This window comes from Falco peregrinus, chromosome 11, assembly GCF_023634155.1.
Source record: "Falco peregrinus isolate bFalPer1 chromosome 11, bFalPer1.pri, whole genome shotgun sequence".
NCBI lineage: Eukaryota > Metazoa > Chordata > Aves > Falconiformes > Falconidae > Falco > Falco peregrinus.
Window position 1 is genome coordinate 14,813,993 of NC_073731.1, and position 24,244 is coordinate 14,838,236.

At 44.4% G+C, this 24,244-nt stretch overlaps 1 protein-coding gene across 4 annotated transcripts in view; it reads left to right on the top strand.

Annotated features, from left to right (window-relative positions):
• The window catches only part of DAAM2 (dishevelled associated activator of morphogenesis 2), a 206,453-nt gene extending 184,733 nt beyond the window's left edge, over positions 1–21,720 (top strand). For all 4 annotated transcript variants that reach the window (XM_027788603.2, XM_005238672.3, XM_027788601.2 and 1 more), the window contains 4 exons: positions 425–485; positions 4,998–5,129; positions 13,290–13,460; positions 15,440–21,720. In XM_027788603.2, coding sequence (XP_027644404.1) covers positions 425–485; positions 4,998–5,129; positions 13,290–13,460; positions 15,440–15,655 — 580 coding nt within the window. In that variant the 3' untranslated portion in view covers positions 15,656–21,720. The remainder of the gene's footprint in view (positions 1–424; positions 486–4,997; positions 5,130–13,289; positions 13,461–15,439) is intronic.
• Positions 21,721–24,244: the final 2,524 nt, after the last annotated feature.

Below are 24,244 nucleotides of genomic sequence, written 5' to 3' on the forward strand. Positions count from 1 at the left end.
CAAGAATCATATGCAAAGAAAATCCGAGACCCCAGTAATGTGTATGCTAAAGCTGGCGTCCTTGCTTCTGTGTCAACTGATTATTGCAAGCTGGCCATGTGGCATACTCTCCTTGCTGGAGGGTCAGGCTCAGCTCACAGGGCAGATGTTCTGGGGGCAACCCCCCTCTTCTTCCTAGGAAAATCCCGATCTTCAGTGTGACCACAGGCAAGCAGGGTCTGCTTTATCTGACATCTCATACAAAAAGCAGCACAGATCATTAACAGACCCCTTACCCCTAATTTCTAATCATCTGGCATGGCTGGTGCCAGAGGCCAGATACCAGACTTGATGGGCCAATGGCCTGTTTTGCTGCACAGTTCCTGTATTCCTGTGTAACACTGCTCTTTTTGTTTTATCTGCTCTGTGTCTGTCTCCTGTGCAGCCTCGTAGAGCTGGAGAAGGAAGTCAACAACATAAAGACCGGATTGAAAGCTGTTGAAGCTGTAAGTATCTGAAGGTTTCCAAAGCGCCATACTTAAAATACCTCGCTCAGAATCAGGGGCACTATATATTTTATGATAAGAGAAAGTGGGCTTTCTTTTTCTGTTCCTTTCCATTCCATTCCAGAATGCATTAACCAAGAAAAAACAAATAAAAACTTCTCATGTCGAGCTCCTGCTGATGATCTTAGCAGACTTAAGCCTAATGAATAGCTTGTTTGATCTCAGCCTGGAAAGTAAAAGGACAGTTTGACAAATGGCGTGGACTGCAAGAAGAAATAAAATTCTTGCTCTTTCTTACTGAGGGATGGCTGGCTGCTGAGCAAGTATTTCACATGGCTATTGGACTAGTAGTAAACAAGTAGTACACTGCTATATGCAACTCTAATCTATCCTAAGCACTCCTTGGGAAGGCAAAGATATACTAGTTGAAGATGAGGGAGCTGAGCTGACAAGCAAAGCAACAATGATATTTTTCCCTGCTATTAATGAAAGCCTTTTAAGCTGGGCTTAGGTTGCTTGTGTTCAGTTTGTACTTATGTAGTGCAGAGCCTTCCAGCTCAACAGAGAAAAGTACAAATGGTGCGTTGATGCAGTTCTGTGCACTGAATTGTAAGAGTTAAAGATGAAAGGTGGGCCTAAATGCTCACTGGAGTCGCAAGTTTGTGTGTCAGCTGTGGTTCCCCTACCTGGAAGCCTCCTTCAGTTAACGTGTTGGGTTTGTTCCTGGGGAAGGACTTCAGCCTTCCTGAGGTGGGAGAGCACAGAGAGGGACACCGTGTTCAGCGGCAGGCAGTAAGAACTCTCATATTTGCCTCTTGCTCATGCCATTGACAGATGTGTGTGGCTTTGAACAACCCCATGTGTTTCCCTCCTCTCTGTGAGACTGCAGCTGCAAGTACCTACCTCTCACAAGGGCTGATGTGAGAAATGGCAAGTTAGTGTTTGTACAGCAGTTGAAAAAGTAGAGATTAAAGGCTAAAATCACTCTGCTTTCTCTGTCCCTTAATGTCTCCCATCATCTGCACAGATAAACATATCCTGACTGTAAGAACATCATTATCTCTTTCTGCAAGTGTGGGAAGAGAATCCTATGTTCAGGTTGGTGCTGGTGTCTCTTGCCTGTTGGATACACTAAGGCAAGGGTAGTGCTGAGAGACAAAGCAGACCTCTCTGGAACTCAAGAAGGTCCCTACTGTGTTTAGCTGTTGTTTGCCCTTTTGGATGGTTTTATTAGTCACACTTTTCAGCATCCCTCTATCTTCAGGATGTTTCACCTGTCTTTTTCAACTCACAATAGTTTAATGCTACTGGAGACTTCCAGATGGGAAGCATTCTGCAGTGGGACTGCTGGTAAAGGGACCAGTTGTTAGAAATTGTATTGAGTGGATTCTGTGCAAGGATTATGTATCTACAAGGAACTAACACAGGACCCTCCAGTCCTTCTCATTCACTATGAGACAGATAGTGATGACTTCATTTTCCTTTCACCTGGCCTGAATTTTGTTTGGCTCTGGGGGTAGAAGGGATCTTTGTCCTGTCAGTGGGCCCCAGGCTGTCTGGCTGTCTCCAGCAGTCCATCACGTAATTAGACAGTGATCCTCCCACGAAAAAAAAAAAAACAAACCCAAAACCCAAACACTTTCCAAACCTTATTTCTGGATTGTCAGGGTAAGGGACAATGCAGCAATAAGAGATAGTGCTGCATACATGGAGTCCAGTGTTTGGGAATTAAAAGCACCTGTAAAGGGAAGGCTGACATGGAGTTCATGACATGAACAGAGGCCCAGTTTTGGCTGGGACATACAATTACCCCCATTGAAATGTGAGTACCTACTTCTGTTTTGCTTTCTGTGACTGGGTTATTTGTTCTTTGGCCTTTAGAGCCCATCTCTTTCCCATGCATGGGTTCCATGGGCAACCTCTCCTTCCCATTCAATCACCATCTTCCCTCCTCAGACTTTTCCCTGCCATGGTATTTTTCATCTGTGACTGCCAGCACCTCCCAGTCTGCTTGCTCAATTCATGGTTTTCTGGCGTGTAAAAAGCAGCACTATAGCAACAATAGAAGATCACTGTCAGGTGGAAGGGGGAGGAGGAGAAGGTGTGATTCTTGATTCCATTCCAGTGTGTTCTCACCACAGCCTTGGCTCCAGTGGCTGAGAAGTTTCTTCAAGGCCCCTTAAGAATAGAAAGCTAAAAATAGTTTCACAGTCAGATGTTCTTAAAGGTACTACTAACCCTTTGCTTTCCTGGACTTGCAGCTTATTTTTAAAAATAAGACGTACTAATTTTCAAGACATGCATGCAGCTGTTGCCTTTGTGTAGGATGCTCCCAGAAGGATAGCTAAATAGTTCTTGGTCTTCTCCAAAGCAGAAAGTTAATTCTGTCAGCACAGCCCTTCTCTCACCCAGCAGGGAGATCGTAACCACCGCTTCAGAAACAACTGCCATGGCTGAATCATTTCATTTTTCTAGAGGACCAGCAGCCCAGCCTGCCAGGGGCAGTGCTAGTTTCTGCTGCTGTGCTGTTATCATTTGTAGAGGCCATTTCCAGAAGATACAGAAGAATTTCTTATTCTCTGGCATTGCTCTGGGGCTGATTACATAGTCATGCTGGTAACATGTGTGGCTTTTATTTTTTATATTTTTTCTTTTCTTTGAAGAATTATTCTGCGGGGAAGGACTGAATTTGAAATTGAAGGGCAGACCATCTCATCTTAATTTTACTTTGAAAAAATTGCTCTCCAATAGCAGTCCCAAATGCCATAGCTTTCAACAGTGAGTAAGATGACAGAATTGTTATACTCACCTGCTTGGGGAAGCAGGGAAGCAGGGGGTAGAGCAACTTTCAGCTAGAATTAACTTAAAAATTTGAATGGGAAAGAGTGGCTGAAAAAACAGTGCATAATTCTAGAAGCATGTGAAATGACTTCTCTTGTACTTGTACGGTCCTATTCATAGTGATTGTAACACAGAGACAGTTCATTGCACAGTGATGTAACTGAGCAGTGCTGCTGGGACCGTCCCTTGTGATGTGTTAGGAAAACCACTGGATATAAAGCAGGGGAAGTAGCACTTCTTTAATGTGGACTTGTCTCTGGCCATCTGCTTATTGCTTTTCCTGCCCCTTTTCTGCCTTGTGGTCTTTCCTTGTAGTGAATACGTTGTCTTTCCAGCTCACGTCAGACCAGAAGATATATCGCATCTGATTTTATTTTGTTGATGGCCAAAGTAATTCTTTTGCATTCAGCAGTGCTGTTGAGCAAGTCCCAAGGAGTTTCTCAACATAGATGCGTATAAACCTCCCCAATTGGCTCTGTGAGCCAGTATTTTGATGACCAGTAACAGAGAGCATCAAACATGCATGTAACTGGAGCTGTAGCCAGCACAAAAATATTTTTTTCCAAAGGGAACAGAGGGTCAGATTGCAACTTGACCTACTGTTTCATGCTGCTTTCCCTACAGAGAAAGTAAGGTTTTATCATTCCTACTGATTATTCAGCTGAGAATAAAGATGAAGCCCAGATTATGATTTCATTATTCCCATGAGACTGTCAGCAGCACACAAGCCAAGCACAGGGATGGGAGACTGTCAGTCTTACTGTAACTTGGTCATTCTGAGGAACTCTGTAGCTCTTTCCATGCCACAAACATGGTGAATAGAGTAAGGGAAGAGATAGCATTGGTAATCTTGGCTTAAAACTAGAAAACATGAGCCAGAAAGAATTAATCTCAAACATTTTTTTTTCCTTTTCTGTAGGTAGTAGACAAGTAAAGCTTAGTTTCCTATGGTTTTCTTTCTTTCTTTTGGTTTTTCTTTCCCCCATAAATCTTATCGCCAATAGCCTTAGTTTATAACTGTGACTTTTACGACATCCAAGTTAATGGTTACTGGTCAGCATGATGCTAGCAAATGTTGCACCTGACATTCTCTGCTTGTTCTTCAGTGGGAGAAACAATTTTGAATGTCTTTTTGCTGCCCACCTAAATGCTTTTCAGAGAACTAAAGGGGAGATCCAGAGCTAGGAATTCTATAGACTGTTCACACATGTACACATTTCCCTTTTGAGTCACCATGGAAAGAGAAGATGGAAGGAAATTCAGTATAAAAAATTCCAAATCCACTTGCTACACAATCTGAGTTCTCTATTATTTGTCATTTTGCATAGGAAAAATAAAAAGCAGCACTTCATATACTGAATGCTTAAATTATAAAGTTGCTGTAGAAATTCAGCATGTTGATGGCTTTCTTTGGAGGTGTTGCTTGAGGATAAAGCAAACCATAACTAAGACCTTCTTTCATCCCACCTTAACCTTCCTGCTCATGCTGAAAAGGCAAAACCTTTGACTTAATGAAAAAGTGGTTTTTGAGTTACAGCTCTGGATGAATGTGTGCAGAGTGGGAGGAGAGCTCTGCACTGAATTAAACAGATGGGCTTCCCTGCTCCCTTCCTTGTCAGTGAGGTATCATTGATGCTTGTCTGTCTGTATCTCTTACTTCTTCCTTTTCAGGAACTGGATTATCAAAAGAGACGCATGCGGGAATCAGGGGACAGGTTCGTTCCTGTCATGAGCGATTTCATCACTGTGGCCAGTTTCAGCTTCTCGGAGTTAGAAGACCTTCTCAACGAAGCTAGAGACAAGGTAAGAACACCTTTTGAAGTGTTTGGGGTTTCACTGTCTCAGTCAAAAGCTTGAATCAAAGTGGAAGCAGCAATTTCAGATGCTGAAACTGTAGTGAAAACTATAATAGACACTGAAAGTGGGTTAGGCTGAAGTTTCTTACTTTTCCTAATCTGGTCTATAGCCATTTAGAATATATTTCAGGATTAAATGAGGTTCAATGCTCTAGCACACTTCTTGCGAATCTTCCTTAACATTACCCATGTTTGGCATAGAATTGTAATGGCAACATCTGTAGCAGGACACCACACTGCCGTAATATTGAAGGGACTGCCTTTTTAAGCAATCTTTCAAAAAGAGGTCCTTTGGCGGTTACTGATAGTGACCTCATATATTTTACCTTCTGCTTCTGACTTCATCCCATTCTGCTCATTCAGCTGGGGAATTTGTGCTTCATTTCTTTCCTTTGAATATGCAAAATGAGTAGTTTGGTAACCCTGAATACCTGATCTTTTCCAGTTATGTTTTCCTGTTACTGCTTGTATTGCATTGCAAGGATAGGAATCCCAAACGTGCGTGGTTTGTCTGATGTTCTTGGATCCTTTTTACACTGCCAGCATCGTGTGCATGTTACTCTTCAGGTGCTGCTGTGATCATTTAGTCCTTTCACTGTCTGCATCTCCATTACCAGATTTGTACAACTAAGGAGGTGCTTGTTCTTTGCTGATGATTGGAGTCTGGCACATATTCCTCTCTCATCTGAATGAGGAAGAATTTATATGAAAAGATCATAAGCATATGAAAATGTTTAGAGAAGAGCAAGTTCTAAAGTAAATGAGACATAATGGCAAATCTGCCCTTGTTGGCTGGCATGTTAAAAGAGCTTGGCTTTATAAAGCAAATGGGTGATTTCTTTTGGATTGAATTGTTTCGACCACTGGTGTCAGTCCTTGTAGCATTAAGGGACCTATTGTATTATTAATGAAACCTGTGCTGTTGGATTGGTAGGCCTTAGATTTTGAAGGATAAGCAAAATACAGGCTGAGTATCTGAACGGTAAGACTCCTTACTCATCCAGTCACTCCACGGTAATGTCATTCTGTAATCGAAAAGCATTTCCTTGCTGTGGAGATAATTTGGTAGTACCGACTTGCAGCTGCGAACAGCAGGAGCTACTGGCTGTCACCCAGAGCTAGGTGCCCTGGTAAATGCCAGTGGGGCAGCAGTTATTACAGCACTCAGAAGGCAAAGCTGGGCAGTCTAACACTTGTCGATGTTGTAAGGAAATTTTGTGAATAACGTGCCTAATTTTTTTATTGTTGTCATGTTGCTTGAGAAGATTCAAACCATTCCAACATAATAATATTCACACCTTACTGGCTTTATAATCACAAAACCGGTGTTTTACATTCCATGCCTCCACTAAATTTACTGAGAAAAGCTCAGTTTTCTATGGTTTGGGGGCTTCTGTTTTATGACTGGGTACATTTTTCAACTCCATTATAGTTAGGTGCACATTTCTGGAAGCAAATTCACTCTGTCCTTGGCTTAGACTGCCCGCTTTTGGTTTGGTGTTATAGATGGTGGTGGTCCTTTCTTTTGGCATGCTAGGACAAAAACCCAGTGCAGATTCTTTACAAGGTCAGTTGTGGGTTAAAAACCAGCAAGTGGTACATGTCCAGCACAGCAACGCAGCTTTTCTTGGTCAGGCACTTGCAGGAAAAATGTTGTTCTTTTGCTTTAAGAATAACCAGAGAATCTCCCTACAGACAGACCAATATGTCTGGAAGTTGTTGCACACTTTTTTAGACATAGCCAACATAAAGCACTTGACATGAAGAGATATTTTATTTTAATGACTATAACATGCTTAGGAAACGTTTCTCTACCTTCTCCTCACACACCCTTTCTATGTTTGAACACATGCCTTTCCAGCTTCTGCTCAACCTATGGCTTTGGTTCTCCCACTGGCAAAAAGCTGCTTTTGGACTCCTAAAAGGGAACTGTCTGTCCTTACCAATGTTGAGCTATTTCTCATGTTTGCCTCATATTGTTTTTCCCCTCTCTTCTTCCTCTTTTCCCTCATTTTTCTTAAAGAAGAAGAAAAGGAAGAAGAAAGCTGGAAATTTTCAACAAACCAGATGTGCTTTGCGAAGCCTATAACATCTTCCAACCTCAATGGGCTCTCTGTGCTTGTTGATTCACAAACTTATTTCTTACCATGGAAACTTACTATAACTAGCCAATTAAAGGAAGAGAGGGACCAAGACATCTGATTATTCTGTTCTTTTTTGATTTCTTAGAGCAAAGCAAGTGGAAAAAAAAGGTAGTGGGAGATGAAGGGCTTTTAAAAATATCCTAGTGAGCCCAGAAAGAATTGGTCTGGTTCACAGATTTATTAATAATAATGAAGCCCTAGTTTTAACAGCTGGAGTTGGACATCCTTCTAAATATAGATGTAGCTAATTGATTGCCATGAGTTAATCAGAGCCATGTTTTCTCAGCTGGGATTTAAAACAATACAACTTATCATTTCAAACCTGGGAAGTTTATTTTAATTTTTTTTTAATGTCTTTAGTATTAGCAAAAGATTTCTTTATTCCTTTTAGTTATGGAAACAATCAATTACCAAGGTGTGGTGCTGACCTTCTTGGTAGAGGATATTTTACACCATCCTGTGCAGTACTTTTTTTGGCCTTTTTTACTTAAACAGGACCATTTACAGTTAGTGGCCATAGGGAGGAAGTGATATTTTAAATTTAAAGGGCCAGGTTGTCAGATGCAGGCATCCATGTTTGCAGGGGACGCCCTGTAACTGTGCTTATCTTCATGCCGTAAACAGATGGCTTCGTTAAGAGCTGATTGAAAACTTAGACCCTTAGACCAGCTCTTTAAACAGGCTCCCTAGCACAGCTGGTTCTTGTTCTTTTTGTGTTTTTCTCACTTTCAATGACACTTTATAAGGGAATATATAGATTAGATCAAGGGATAATGTTTTCTGCCATTTCCCATAAACTGGGAGGTGGGGGCAGGAGAAAGTGAAATTCTGCCCTGGAATCCTTCACCACTTTTTACATGCTTGAACAGATGAAAACCTGACTTTTTTACAACAGGAGGAACAGAATGGGGTTGAATTTTGTTTGTGAATTTTTTCCCCTGTGTTTCTGTGGGGAAGCAATGAAAATGCCCAGGCAGAGGAACAGTGACCTCCCATGGTATGAATTTTATTTTCCTATTTGAAAAAGGTGACATTCACCCTATATGAAGCCTTACAACATACTTAAATGTTGACAGGTATGAACTTAGATCACTTAGACTGCTTTGTAATTGTTCTATTTTGTGCTTGGTTTATAACAGACCTTTTTAAAAAATGTTTTGGATGTTTCCCAGAAGAACACAGTCTGCTTAGTCAGGTATTGCCATTGCTATGATGAATATCACAGTTAAGCCTCCCTATAGAGGCACAGTGGAGGCCACTGCCTGGGCAAGGCTGATGAGGCAGGTAGGAAAAGTGTCCATCCCCAGTCTTTCTCGTGACAGCTCCTCTCAAGCAGGCCGTTTGTCATCATGGAGAAAGGAGTTCAGATTCTGCATGTGCATTTAATAAGCTTAGCACATACAGTAACTGTTTTGAAGAACGAAGAACCGCAGGACAGTGAGAGCCAAAATCCATTTAAGAAAATAGTCATTAACGGCAGAATGCTCTGAAGCACACAGAAATGCTGTAGTCCAAGTGCCAGTTACAAGCTGTGCGCCTCAGTCATTCATCGTGGGGGACTAGTATTTTCTGTCAGCCACTGGGGCTAACAAATAAGGAATGGAGCAGGATGGAGACTGAGGAAGTCAAGACAAGGTGTGTTACAAAGGGCATGAGCTGGCACCACAGACTGCTGTCAGCAACAGCCCTTTGCTAAATAAATTACATAGCTGTCGCACAGCAACTTAGAACTGCAGATGCTTCAGGGCAGGTTGGTATCTGACGTATCAGAAATGTTTATAGCACCTGTATCTCAATGTTGGGGCTGCCAAAGTCACTCCTGGGAGAGTCCTTTAAGAGCATATAGGTGCAAGGAGAGCTGGGCCCAGCCCTGCCTGAAATTGGCTGGGCTCTTTCCATTAACTGATCTCAATCTGTCCCATAAAGAGAACAGACATTTATTTGAATTGCCTCAGTGTGGGTTGGAGCCTTCATAACAGCAAACTCAAGATTACTTCTCTGGGGAAGACAGTTCGTGTTGCATGGCTACATGTTATAATTCATTCGTGCATTGGCTTCTCCCGCAATGGCAGACAGCAGGAAATTTTTACCATGGCTGTTTTTCCTCCTCCTCATAGAGTCCTATTCCTGCCGTTTCCAGAGCTCCTCTGCCACTGTTTAGCATTTCGTTGGCAAGTACAGCAGAGAGTGTGTGTGCTGCTGTCCCGCTTTCCCTCTCCTTGCTAAAATGGCTTTTTAAAATAAACAACTGTCTAAACGATTTGCTTTGGCAAGAGGATGAATTCAGTGGAAAGTTTGGCAGAGGAAGCAGCGCTGGCACTGAACTCATCGACCTGTTATATCATGGAGCTTGGGGGCCCTTATGGTGTGGAAATGAATTTTTTAATGAAAAAAAGAGATACCATCCTGTATTACAGTGGAAAACCTGCTGGAACACAGTTTTCCATCATCTTGCTTTTGCCTATGTCGTCTGTCCCCAAATGACTTCAAGAATAAGCAAGTTTCGGCTCCTGTTACGCAGTATTACAACACATCACAAAATTTGGGGAAGGGTTTTGCACGTACGAGGACTTAGCTACAGATTTCACAGTTGTGTACAAGAGCAGGTACTCTTTGGCAAAGAATCTGCCCATGGAGCAGTTGAGTGATTTGTACAGGATGACACAGGTCCTGCAGCAGAGAGCAGAAGAGGGGGCAGGGGTCCAGAGCACCTCGGTCTGTGCCATACTGCCTTTTACGCCCTGAGCAAGGCAGACAGTGTGATTTTAGCCACTGTAGGCAGGTAGGGCTTCGTACCAGGGTTGGGGAAGCTGCCTCCAGCAGTTTGCTGCCCCTCATCCTGGCACTGTTGCTTTGAAAAAGCACACGTGATTGCAGAACCAGAGCTAGGGAAACAGAAGTAATAAAAACAGAGAGGTCTGTTGCAGTTTAAACAGTGAAAAGCCAGTGTGGCTTTCTTTACAATAGTGCACTGAATTGACGTAGTGCCCTAGAGATGTGAGCAACTTTTTTTGCTGTTTCCTATATCAGATTAGCGGGGCAACACTTTCTGTTCTCTAAGAAATGGAGAAAGGACGGCTCAGAAAGGGAGCATGAGTTCCCAAGCCACATCATGGGCAGAGCTGGCAGCAGAGACTGGATCTCCTGACTTGCCTTCCTCTGCTCAGTCAGCTTTTTCCCGGAGGGCGTAGAGACAAGAGGAAAATGTTTACTTCAGTGAACTGCAGATTTCTTTTTTTGTAGTTATTTTAGTACCTCTAACTCACAGATTTTTGCTTTTCATCTTTCACTGCTTTACAGTAAGCGTGACCTACTAGGCCATGTCACAGGGCAGCAAAGACGGGCCTGTTCACAGCCCCCTGCTTGCTGCTGCTTAGAGACCGCAACACCTTATTCTCATGAGTGTCTCCGGAAGGCTCCCAGGCTGCTGGGTCTTTCCAGCACAACAACACTCTTCCTCCTCTGAATGGTGGTGGGGAGGCAGTGGCAAAAGCCCCTCTGCTAGTGTGACAAGAACTAGCTGGTGCTGGTAATTGGGTGACAGGCCATGTGGAGAACATTTGCAGACAACACCACCCTCTAATGGAGACTTCCATGTATGGAGGATCCAAAAGCCCCAGGCAAAGACCCCCTCCTTTTCAACCCCCAGCCCCTGTGAAAGGCTGGGAAACCCCTATGGGCATTCATGGGCTCGAACCAGCTGTGCGCCCCCTCGCTCACCTTTGCTGGGCACTGGAGGAACGCAGAGGACGGAGGCCATGCACGGCTAGGTACAGTGGCCATCTCCTGTGGGCTGCCCCTGGACTCAGGCTTCGCAGGAGGTGGACAAGCCTTCCTTTTAGCTAGCAGCTCTAGTTATTGCTTTTAATTTGCACCTTATTTACCATTTTCATAGGAGTTAACCACAAGTTAAGTGGGAAGAGATTCCAGGTAGCACATCTGTGAGCAATGAGTGCTCAAGCGACAGTGGCAATGCCTGTGCTGAAACCCTTCTCTGACGTTCCTGCTCCCCTGGCTGATTGGCATGCTGGAGCAGGCAAGCTAAGAAAATATAGAGCATGGAGGTGCTTCATCTCCCTCTGCGATATTGACAGCCTCTATTCTCTCTGCTGAAAAGCTTATGCTTGTCGGTATGGATTATTGTGAGGCTGCTGCACTTTCCTAATATTCAAGAAGTCTATGTGTACATTATATACAGAGAAAATACGTACATGCAGAGAGGGGTGGGGAGAGGAAATCAGTGTGCGTATATATGTGTCTTCAGAGGTTTCACAGAAAAGGAGTTAAACCAGAGAATAATCTGTTGCTGTTTCTGTACTCTGAAGTCCCTCCATGACTTGCTGCTGTGGTGCTTCCTTCAACTCCTGCCATGTTTGGTAGCTCAAAGGAACTTGCATTTCTTCCAACAGTTGTTTTTTTCCCCCCAGATACTTTGGGTTTCTTTGTTTGTTTCTGGCTGAGAATGCAGCCCTTTTGAAGAAAAAAGAAGCTATTGCTTCAAACTGCTCTGTGGGCCTGGCAGGGAAAGCAGAGGAGGGGAGATGCAGAATATCTCAGGCTGTGCCAGAAGGAAGCTGCTTTCCTTGGAGATTTCTTCCCCCTGCAGTTGACTGGGAGATCTTGTTTATGCTTTACCTGGTACAGGGCCAGAGGATTTATAAGTCCTGCTTCCAAACTCATTTTGTGCTTGGGACTGGAGCCTGAACCGTTCTTACTGTCTTTTCCATTCTGCAAGAGCACCCACATAAGGAAAGGGAAGTTGGGCTGCGTTAAGGAGCTGAATACACACAGACAAGAGTCTGATGGCAGTCCATAGCCTGGGAGAGCCTGGGTTTGCTTTGGTAAATACTGAGGTCTGTAAGGATGCTCTGCTGCTCAGTGATGGTGTGTTAAAGTGCAAGCAGGGATTGCTAGGGGAGCTGCTCATGAGGGCACCAGCACTGCCTGGAATGTGTTGCTGGTGCTGCCTGTTGCAATACAGAGATGTGTGAGTGAAGGTGGCTGGGCAATGATACAGCTTTTGGATGTGCATACTTATACAGGATTTAGGGGACACGTGCGTACATGCTGTTGACAACTATATATGCATGTATTTGAGTGCATTTTGATGAGTACAAAGGAGTGCTTGTGAGTGTGAGAGAGCAAGGAAGAGAGTACAACTACTACTGCAGGACTGATGTCCAAAAGCCAGGGGTTGCTGTGAATTTACCATATCCCAATCAGGACTACCCTGTGACTGAAGTCCCGCCAGTTGGCTGCCTCTGCATGCATCCTGCAGCCTCAACATTTGCTTTTTAAAATAAAAGCCACTTGTGATGTATTCACTCTCTTTTAAGTCTACCCAGGAGCCCTGGCTGCTTTCCTTGCCCCTCTCTCATGCCATGTCTGTCCATAGTCTCCTCTCTCCCAGGCAACATCCTGACTCAGAAAACTCCAGTGTGATGGATGACATGGCAAAAGGTTTCCGAGAGGACAGACTGTAATGCTATTGCAAAAAACACCCTCTAACTCCAGCCATTTTAAAAGTGGATTTGAGGGGAAGGTGGAAGGTGAAAGGATGGGCTAAAACTACTTGTTTGGTAGTTAGGATGGACTAAGGCTACTTACTTCCTCAGCTAGGTCACAGCTGTAGCTGAGATGTGGCCAGGCGGTCATTCTCTGAAATTACTCCATCACCCTCAGGCACTGAACATGGGGGGTTTTTTGTGTAAGTGGACAACTAGTGCTCTCTAGCACAGTTGCCCTGTGTTGCCCAAAGGATATCCAGGAGAACAGATTCTTCAGGGACAGAGGCACCTGCCTTAAGGAGAAGCACTTCTGTTGCTGGGGGTAGTTTCTCCTCTCACCGCATGAATGCTCAGAGGATATTGGATTACATGTGTGGTTACTCATAAGCTTTCCTCGCTGTCTTCACCAAACTGCCTGCCTAATTGTTGCTCTTGTGTTTTCTGCCCCCTTGACAGTATGCCAAGGCACTGAAGCATTTTGGAGAGAGCGAGGGGAAGATGCAGCCAGATGAATTTTTTGGCATCTTCGATACTTTCTTGCAGTCATTTGCAGAGGCCAAGCAAGATCTGGAGAATATGAGGAAGAAAAAGGAAGAAGAGGAGCGCAGGGCACGCATGGAGGCCATGGTGAGGACCTGGGCACAGGAAGGTTTTTCCTTCTATTGCCTTTTCTTGTCTCGAGAGAGAAAGGTTGAGAGCCAATTCCAACACTCCTGTCCTGTCACTGTCGCTGGTTTATGTTCTTCTCCCTGCCACCCCTCTTTGGCATCATTCTCTTCACAAATGATGACATTTTCCTGCTGGCTGTCCTGTCAGCTCTCAAGGGCATACTGTTTGGCTCCTAAATTACCCTCTTTTGGATTCAGATACCAAATCTAGCCCTGCCTGTTGTGCACTGGCACTTTGCAGGATGCTGCTGCCCCTGCCCAGTGCTGGGCTATCCCGCTTTCAGACTGAAGCTCTGTGCAAAAGCTCTGGGAGCTGGATCTCTCCCCGTCCTGCCAGCTGGTCCCCTTCCGCTCTGACTCCACCATCACCTCCTGCATGCCTGTCGCCTGACACGGTGAATGCCCTGGCACCTACTGCAGCCCACGTTGGCAGTACTTCTCTCTGGCCAGCCTTAATGCCTGGATTGCTGGGGCTGCGCCTGGCCTTGATGCGGTGAGAGAGCTTTTGTGCATCATTGGTTTTGCTGCTGGGAGACAGACATGTGTGTCCCCAGGGGTTCGTGTGAACCAGCCTCCCCCTCTAACCTCAGCCCTTCCTGAGGCCTGAGAACAGCTCAGCAGTCCCCTGCCTCCTTCCCCCCCCCGCCGGTGCTTTAACCCCAGCTGCCTCCATGGCCCCAGGCCCCGCTGTGGGGAGTTGCTGCTTTAAATGTTTGCTGTGCCAAAAGCACCAGCCTGTGCCTTTCAGAAGAGGAGAGGTAAAACACCAGGATCTAGCAGCCTTACTGTTGGGCACAGGGATAAAATGCCAGGACCTAGGCTCAAGTTTCCTCTCGGCTAGCCTGGAAAGTGCAGGAGTTGCTGTTAAAGCACTAGGATGGTTTCGTAGCCTAATACACTGTGAGAGAGGTGCAGTTTGTTTATGGAACCACTCTTCCTGCAACATAGAGCTAGCACACAGAGTGAGTGGCCTGTTTCCCGACAGCCACATCCATCGCTTGCCATTTCCACTCACCTTGGAGTAGAGCAGTGGAGGAGGATAACCGAGCTCCTTGGAGCCACCCTAGGGAGACTGAGGGCATCACATTGACAGGTGGACCTATCCAGTGATTAGTAAAATCAGCAGTTTTGTTTCACGGCTCTTTGCATTTATAACCAGTTTATCTTTCCAGAGTCGAGGCAGTGTGCCTTCCTCTTCCCATCGCTGCAACACGCTGCCTCCATCCAAACATGAGCTGTTTTGTGAATAGGGTTTCTGTTGATGTTTTGATATCTCACATAATTTTTATTCTCTAATATGTTCAGCTTGTGGCTTTATGTTATAGTGCTTTCTGGGGTTTTTCCTGTCTCCTTTTCCTCCTGTTGGACTGCTGCCTTTCTGCCTGTCAGTTTAGCTAGCTATGCCCCAAGTGCAAAGCTGTTCATGACTATATTTGTGACTGCGGTTTGTATAAACACATCCAAACTAACCTGAAACTCACTAGGTTAGGTACTGTCAGCATAGTAGGTGCTAACACACTAAGGTCACTGCAAGCCTGGTCCCAGAAGCTGGGTAATTACCTATGCCAGCATCACTTGTAGACTGTCATTTGACATGGCTACTTTGCTGGCACCATCTTACTATAAAATTAGTGCAAAACAGCAGCAGCATAGACTGCTCCCATATGTCCTCTTTGCGCCAGGGTGGTAGTGCTTTGTGAGGCAAACACGATGCTACTCATTCCTCATCTCTCCTGCTCTCTGCTTGCCTGTGCAGAGGAAGGGAAACCCAGTGAGGTCGCCTGTTGCTCTTGACACAGGTGATGGCCTTGGGGATAAGCTCCTGACCTCTTTTTTTCCCCTAAACTGTACTGATGGATCTTAGCTGGTTCTTAGCAGTGTACCTAGTGTCTGGCATCTCGGTTAGTTAATCCTAAACCTCTGTGTCTTTCTCCACAGCTAAAAGAGCAGAGGGAAAAAGAGAGGCGACAAAAGAAAGCAAAAGCTGGAAGCATCTCTGAAGAGAGTGGGGAGTTTGATGACCTGGTGTCGGCACTAAGGTCGGGTGAAGTCTTTGACAAAGACTTATCCAAGCTGAAGCGTAACCGCAAGCGTTCGGGAAACCAAGGCTTAGAGACAAGCCGGGAGCGGGTGGTGACAAAGCTAAATTATTAATTACAAGAGGAAGAAAAAAATCAACCCAAAGAAGGTGATGAAAAAGTACAAAACAAGGAAGATGAATGTGTGCGATGGTGCCTGGCTGACAGCTGCCCCAAAGGATTTCTTTGGTCCATGGCTAGAGATATTACCTTTCCATGATCAGCTTTCCTCTCATCCCTCTTCTGTGTTCCTAATTTGAACCATTATAAAAGTGCCTCTGTGGAGCCAGCAGGGCCTCTGACTGGGCCATGCAGAGCTGACAGATTTGCTTCTGGGAGTTTATTGTGTCATCAAAGGCCTCGTGGTGATGACAGAAAGTACTTGGGCCTTGCAGACTGCCTCACAGCTGGAGAAAGATGATTTTCTGTGTGCCAAAGTAAAAACCAGTCACGATCTCCATCTTGCTGATAACAAGCAAGGCTCGTTTCAGAGCTTCTGTAAACACCTGTCACTCCTTCAAGATCTAGGCTGGCCTTCAGGGGCTTGTCAAGATGTGGTTCTTGAGGTTTCCAATTGCCTTCCAGAATTGGATTTTATAAGCCATTGATTAGTACCTGAGAAATTATTTTGGTCTCATGTTCTGTGTAGCATTTTTGTGTGACCTACACTGTTCAAAGCAAGTGATGCTCAGAAGCAAGTAATCAGGTTCTGGAACAAACTGAAATTCAGGAATCAGGATCAACATAAAGTACTTTGCAAAAGTCTTTTGGATTCTGCTTTTCTAGAAGCGATTTTTCGGAATGTGTTGATGGTTGAGCCTTGAAGCTATGAAATGCATCTTCTAGGAAAGAAGCTCTGGCTTTTCTTTAGAAAACTGAGCCGCTGCCAGGTTGGGGTTACAGGCATATAACGGCGGAGCCTGTTGTTGTTGCTGGAGGCTGGGAGGGAAACAGCAGAACATTTCTTACCTGTTTGTGCAAGATTTTGTAGTGCAGCCCAATGGAAATCAGGAGTTCCCTAGTATCATTTGCAGGTCACAAGTAGCAAAAAGCAAACAGGGTCGCTGGCTGCAAGAAATAAGACTTCTTTTCCACTTCATGCTAGCTGTGATTGCTGTTGGCATGAACTGGTCTTTCTGTCTAACAGGCTGACCTTCACTGCACACCCCCCAATCTTACCTAGGGGAATCGCATAACTCAGTAAGATACGAATGGTGTCAAAAGAGAGCCTTGGAGCCCACAGCCTTTTTTCATTTTGAAGGGATCACTTGGGATGAAGCCACAGAGGATCCTATAATGAAAACTGAGAATTTTTCCAGGACAACACAGAAATGTATAAGCCAAGGAGGCTTTGGAGAGGGGTTAATCCATAAGAAAAAAAAAAAAAAAGTATTTGTATTTAAGCTACATGTATGAATCACACAGTGAAAAAGCAAAGAACCCCAAGAAGAGGCCTGAATTCTGTATGTCTTCAAGGTTCTAGGAAACTGATTGGATTCTGTGGGCAGTCATGGGCTTTTCTTTTTTCTTTTTTTTTTTTCTTTTTTTCTTTTTTTTTTTGAACCTTGTCTTTCTTTTTTATTATCTTCCCTGGAGAAGGAAAAGAGGAGTAGAAAGAAATGGTGATAGATTCCTCCTCCCTAGACAGGAAGAAAAGAGGGAACATTTGAGAAGAAGGATCCACCTATGCATCAGCAGTCAACAGCACAAAACATCAAGGAAACCCAGGGAAGTGAAAAAAAGCTCTATTTGTCACTTTAATCATTTGGTTTGATCTTTCTCTGAATGTGACTTAACCTCAGGCTCTGCACCAAGTCTGCAGAACAGAATTTCCTCTGCCATGCACGCTGCCTGATCAGTATTATATACTAACCGATATTGGAGAAGCAAACTGTGGTGGTTTTCTGAACATTTTGAGAGTAAAATAATTATGTAAACTATGGAAAGAAGCAAAAAAAGTCAGAATTGTTAAACTCTAATGTTTCATTGTTTACTGAATTTTGAGTCTCCCACCCCAGAATTTCCCTATTTACGACATTCCAGACTGCCGCGCCTCTGAATAATACTCATCGTAAAGAGCTGGTATCTTACAAGAGCTGGGTGCATTCTCCTCCCTTACTATCCCGCTCCCCTTCTGGGATTAGCTATTAACAGCAATGCCCACTGCAGTGGACACAAGCACCTTGTAGAAGAAAGACTGTATTTCATAAAGGGTTTTGAAAGTTTAAGAAAAACTCTCACTTTTTTAAGCATTTTTATTTTAAATTACAAAATGGATTTTTAGAAATGTCTCTTGTAAATTATATTAACAAGCTCCTTGCTGCTCCCTGAAGTAGACATGCTATATCCCAGCCCTTTTTGTTTGTCTTGTTTTAAAGCATGCCATATAACCTATGCCATGTAAGCCATATGAGAGGTGGTAATATGTGCCAAATTGGTATACAGGTGAGTTTAGATTTGGATAATCCCTGAATTCCAAAGATGATGCTTTTAGGGATTAGAACATTGTAGATTTTTTCCTCTCTTTGTTCTCCCTGGGTTTAGGACTCACCCAGAAATTCAGGTGTAATGCCAAGGTCAGCCCTGGTGCAAGGTGATGTGACTCATGGCTCTGTCCAATTTACGGCTGCTTGCTTGCTCCCCAGGTACTTGTTTGATAAGGCAGACTGTCAGCATGGCAGTGCTGTCAGAGAAGAAACACCTCAGGGCAAACCCCTTCAATATAAATACAGCATCCCCCCGCACCCCCATCCCCCCTGTCCTGGTATTTGTCAAACCAGGTTTGTGCTGTGCTTTTTGAAACTGAAGTCACTTTGCCAGGCCACAAATGTAGCAAAAGCAGAGAGAGTGGTAAGCCCTCTGTCCATCTGTGTACACAGCTGAGCCCTGATTTAAAGAGATCCTGTACGATGGTGTGCAGTGCTCCAGCCACACTGACAGAGTCAAAGAAAGCTGCTGTAATTTTGCCACCTCCTTGACTCATACACAAATAATGATTGCACAACTCCTGCAGATCAGCTGTGGGATACTTACTGGGACAGACAGAAAGCTCAGAGTTATGCCCCTGATTCATTGCAGCTCAACTTTCTCAGCACTCCAGTGCCCCAGACTCCTGTTTTGAATCTGTGATGGTGTTCTGTTCAGCATGATGGACAGTCCCCCCTGGCTCCTGACTCCGTGGTGAGTGTTCATAAAGAGGGTTTTGGAAAAGCTCAGTTATACACTGAGGCAAAGAAGTGATTTCATGTAAGTGGTGACAAGCAGAGAGGTCCATTAATAGGTCTACTGCATGAGATGAGGCTAGCCACACAGAAGATAAGGAAAAAAATTGGCTCTAGGGCCTGGCATCAGATTCTTGCTGAAGCCAAATTTGTCCTTTCTTCTCATCTCTTGGGTACTGTCAGTGCATCTATGCTCTGTTCTTCATCAGCAGTTGTGGTGGAGTTGCTGAGTGCTGAAGGAGAAATTAAAATCTTATTTCTTGTCCTCTAGTGCCAGCAGAGCCTGAGCAGGTATAGCAAGCAGTCATGAGATACAACGTTGAGGCATAAGCTCTTCATTGCACTGAGAGCTGGAGAAGAGCTGGGGTCTGCTGATGTCCTTGTACCTGTGTTTAGCACCAGCATTTTATGTGAAATCACTCTGTCTTTAGAAATAAGTGGAGGAGGAGATGTGAGAAAGAAGGTAATAATAGAGGGCTTGTTCTGCTTCCTGCAGAAATGTAGTCACTGCTAACTTTATGATTAAGTTCTTCACACCTAGAAGAGGAGGTACTCTCTAAGTCTGCAGACTTTGTCCCTAGAGGTCCAGTGCTCACTCACCTCTGTGTCTCAGCATTGTTCTTAAGCAGGTTGCATTAGGATGATTCCGGAAAAGACTGAAGAACTCCCTCCCCCTCCCACTGCCTTTGATCTGGGTCACTCTTCTCAATGGGTCATAAGTCTCTGGAAATGCTACAAGGTAAAGTGACTTCAGGGGAGCAAGGCCCTTCCATGCCCTGCAGCACAGCTACTGTCTGGGGACCCGTTCCCTGCAAGAGCTGAAGTAGGACTAGTGTTCAGGGGTGTGAGACTCCCCACTAGGGAGACGACCTGGGCATCCTTCAGAAGCATTTTCGTAACGTGTTCACAATGTCTGAGGAAGGGAAAGGAATTGTGAGGGGCCCTGGTGGGAGACTGTGGGGCAGGTGTTTCCATAACTGTAAGCCCCTCTGGCTGAATCTTTCCTCTTCTTTAGGAAAGCTCACACTCTGAGCTGGGTTGCATGGGAGAAGCTTGTGTCAGGAGTTTCCGTGAGGGGAAAGGAGATCAGTTGTACAGTTGATGATGTACATGATATATGCAGTTTTGTTTCTGGGTTGGTTGTTTGGGATTTTTTTGTTTGTTTGTTTTTTTGGGGGTTATATGATTTTTTTTAAAAAAAAAAAAAGGTTTTAGGAATCTCTAAGGGGAACCTGTAAATCTGACACCTCTATTTATTTTGCCTTATTTTAGTTTGCTATGTTTGTATGTATACACTGCATTACAGCAAAGACTATTGAGACCGTGCCAGGGCATTACACCGGCTAGACAGCTGGCTTGGCTATTGTGCAGCAAGCTGAGCTAGGCAAGGGGATGCATCTGAGCAGTCTTGGTGTGGGAAGGGAGGGAAGAAAAAACCCTTTCCTTTTGCCATAATCACTCTGTCCCTGGTGATCCTGGCTCTGGGAAAGCATGCATTTGAAAGCATGTGGTGAACTGATGCAGGTTTATATTAAATATATTTTAATATATTTTCTGTAAAACCTGTTTATTTCTCGTCATGAATCACAGTGAAAAGATTGGGAAGAGTTAAGCTGTGCAGTTTCTCGTTCCAACTTCACCCTTCCACACAAATTCTGTCCGTAATGCCAGAGAAACTTGGATAGATGGGCAAAAGTGGTTCAAGCCCTGTAACTTCTCACCAGAGTTAACATGCTGGTGGGACAATCTGGGACAGTTCTCCTCCCTCAGAGCTAATATTCCTTCCTATCTTCAAGCCCAAGGAAGAAGGATCTCCTCTACTTTCCCCCTTTCCTCCTCCACTCCTTCTCTATAGATTATCCAGGGGTTAAAAAAAAAAACCCACAAACCCAACATCTTTCTACTGGTTAGTTTTCTACCTGTGGAAACTCTAGCAATCACCAGGTGTTTGGCCATGGCTCCCTGGCTTCTGCACTTGACACAGGAGATTTACGGTTGCCTGCCATCCAAACAGGTAGCCTCCCTTGGCCACCTCAGTTTCTGTTATCAAAGGTGAAGAGGGCAACCCGTGTAACACAATTTGACCAGCTGAAAATACAGAAATTATATATATATATATATCTATATATATATATATCTACTACTCTAAGCAGTAGTTTTGATGACCAGCATCCCCTGAGGTTGGCCCAATTTTGCTCACTGTGCCTGCTGAGAAGGATGCTGTTAGTCTAGCATGGTGGTTTGGCACCTTGTTTCAAAAGAGAGTCTGGATGCTTCCAAAACAGTCTTCTGTTACGGGTGGTAATGTAGAATAGATCCACTGTAACCAGTACAAGTTGCTCTGGGTTTACACCAGCATAATTCAAAGTAGCATCTGGATCAACACTCTCCTTGAGGCAGTTTCCTCTGTTTACAAGATGTTGCACAGAGCTTGCAAAGGGCTTGGTCCTCTCAGCTGTCTGCCACTAGGAGCTCTCACCCAAGCAATCTAGAAAAGCCTCTGTGATGAGCCATTTCCCCCGCTTCATGCTTCCTTTAAACAGGCTCTTTGAAGACCTTCGCAGTTTTTAGGAGAATTGTAAAGGGATGTCAGGTACCTGAGCTCCTCTGCGCTCAACACCAAACCATCCCCATCTTCAGTCATTCCCCTCCCCTGGAAGCCTGCTCAGCTTGAAACTCGCAGGTCACCTTGGGAGGTGCCCCTGCACGCCAAGCTAGAAAGTACAGTGCTGCTTATGGAAGCGGGAAGTTGTGTGCTGCTGTAATGCCTTGGCGTATCCTCATTTCTTAGTCAGTTTAAGACTATAAGTGAATTAAATGTACAAATCCTGTAGTGTCCTTTTTACCTGTATCTTTTTATAAGAATATACTGTAATACTAAAAAACAAAAGCAAAAAAAATTAAAGATATATTGCCCCCACTGCGTCTCAGTAAATTTCTTTGTAGTTGCATTTTCTGTGCATTTTACTGGGAAGTCTTGAAGGTGAGTTGGAGTCTGGGTGCACCTTTATGCTAAGATCTGGGTCTTACTCTTTGGTGAAGAGCATGCAGCTCTTCATGTGATACAGTTGCTGCAGAGCTGCTGACAAAATTCACAGTTTGTTCTGGAGGAACAAGCAACAGGATGGAACACAAGTGCATCCTCCCCACAGCTCGCAATGGTAAAAAGCTAATCATGGAGCCACCAGGTTACCATATCTAAGGGACCTTTTAAAAAGACCGTGAGTAAAGCACTTTTTCATTGCTTTTGCAGAAAAACACCGGGAACACAGAGATTCACTTAAAGGTTAAAAAAAAAAAAAAAAAAAAAAAAGAGATGACCTACTACCTAAGACTTCATAATCCATGTCTGAACATAACTAGTCCAAGAGAGGAAGGGAGTGCAGGGCCATGGCCATAAGCTCGCTTACTTAAACTGAGCAACATCCTGACAGCAAGAGCGTGACTCAGAGGAGGAGGGGGCAGGAAAGGATTGCTTCAAAGGAAGGAGTTAAGTAAGGCCAGCTGAAAATAAGCCAGGAAAGCCAACATCAGGAGTGAAGCCTTCAGGGATGTGGGAGGGGAGACGGGAGAGAAGCTAGATACGGAACAGCAGGGTGAGCAGGAGGCACACAAGGGCTAGGGCTAATTTGTGGCTGAATTGAGGGTTGTGCTGAGGAATTCCTTGGAGCTCAGGGGCAGAACCTTTTTTTCATCTTAGACACAATGTGTGCAGCTGTTTCATTTATGCATGGATCTCCCTGTCTCTGTTAACGGAAATAGCCTCCTGACAAAATTTATCCTTAAGCCACAACATTTTGTGTTTATCTCCAGCCTATCAAAAGGTGATGTTTTCACTGTGAGCTCCTGAGAAGCTCATGCCCAGCTTTGAATAGGAGCTTTGCTGGCTGTGCAGCACATTCCTGCAGCACATGGGTTCCCAGGGACCCCAAACAAAGCCCCAACTGTTGGTTGTGGCTCTCAGGTGGGAAGGGCTGGGGAAACGAGCAAAAGTAATCAGGGGATAATTGTTTGCACAGGCTGAGGACAAACAGGCAGCACATGGGAGTTTGAGTGCTGTGTGGGAAGGTTCTTGGTTTATACCTGTTGAAAGGACTCTCAGTTTCCCTGATTTCATCTCTTTGCTAAAAGTCTGGCTAAGATGTTCTTGCTTTGCAGAGGTAAGGGCAGAAGCAAAGGGATATTTCTGAAATCCATGCGTTGCATGAGTGGCAGAGTGAAAGTATGGGGACCTCCCTGATTTCTCTAGCAGCTGGCTTTTAGCAGAGGGGGCCAGACCATTGCTTTTCCTCTTGTTAGAGGTGAAACCCATTTGAACGCTGTCTGCTTTGAACAATGAGAGGAGACCTGAATTCTAACAAGAAGATTTGTCTTTCTTTAATATTTTGACCTGGGTTGGAGCACACAGCCAGGGGCTGGTGTCCTGCCCTGCAGGATGGGTCCAGCACAGAAGCCTCCTTCTGTCTTCCTGTTTGGCGACTTCCCTGTCCTCATTGCTGCACAGAAGCAAGGTAAGTGCCCCACAGCTCTTTCTGAGCAAAACTAGTGTTGGGGTTTTGTTGCTCTGAGTGACTGGGAGTGAGGATGACAGTAAAGGGAACCCTTGCTGGGAAGAGCTGAGGGTCTATTACTCATTGGTTCTCCCTTCCTTTAACCTTCTGGCTTTTGTTTAAACAAAGATGATGTTTATCTCTGCCATAGCAGACATGGAGCTTTCTGTGAGAAACCTGCTTGGCCCCTTGTGAACAGATTTCTACTGCTGGGCAAGAAAATAAAGACTTTCCACCCTTTAAGGCCAATTTTTTTTCAACATTTTTGCACTGGATTTTGTTTTTTTGATGTTTCTGTAGCTAATGGGCTTCTTGCTGCTTTCTCTGGGACATAGCTGAGACATAGTTAAGACATTTTGGTAAGACCTCAACAGGAAGTAGGGTCCTTTTTTTTTATTATTATTTTTCATTCCCCCCCCGCCCCCCCCAGTACAGATTGCTTAGGGGAGGGTAATGAGGGTGATGCTGCTTGTGGAGCCATGTTACTCTCTTAAAATTTTCCTTTTTATCTGATTTTGGAGATCTGTTGGTCTGTACAAACACCAGCCTGGCAGGCTGAATTTCCATGCAAGATGATGATGTAAGGATGCCTTAAGAAAGCAAAGTGCCTGGTTCAGATGTGCCTTGATGAGGGAATGAAGCAGAGGAGAAATAAACCAGGGTAGGGCATCAGATTGGAGTACCTGCTTTTAATCTTTTGGTTTGTTTCCTGGCAAATTATGTTTTTGCTGTTGCTTTTTTCTTTTTTTTTTTTTTTTAATAACTAAAGTGTCTTTGAAAGGAAATGCAACTAGGATTCTTTCAAAGGGCTAACCTTTGATTTTTAAGTATTTGTCCTCTTTTCCCAAAGCTGAGCTCCCCTCTTCCTTTCTATGTTTAATTAATGAGGAGAAG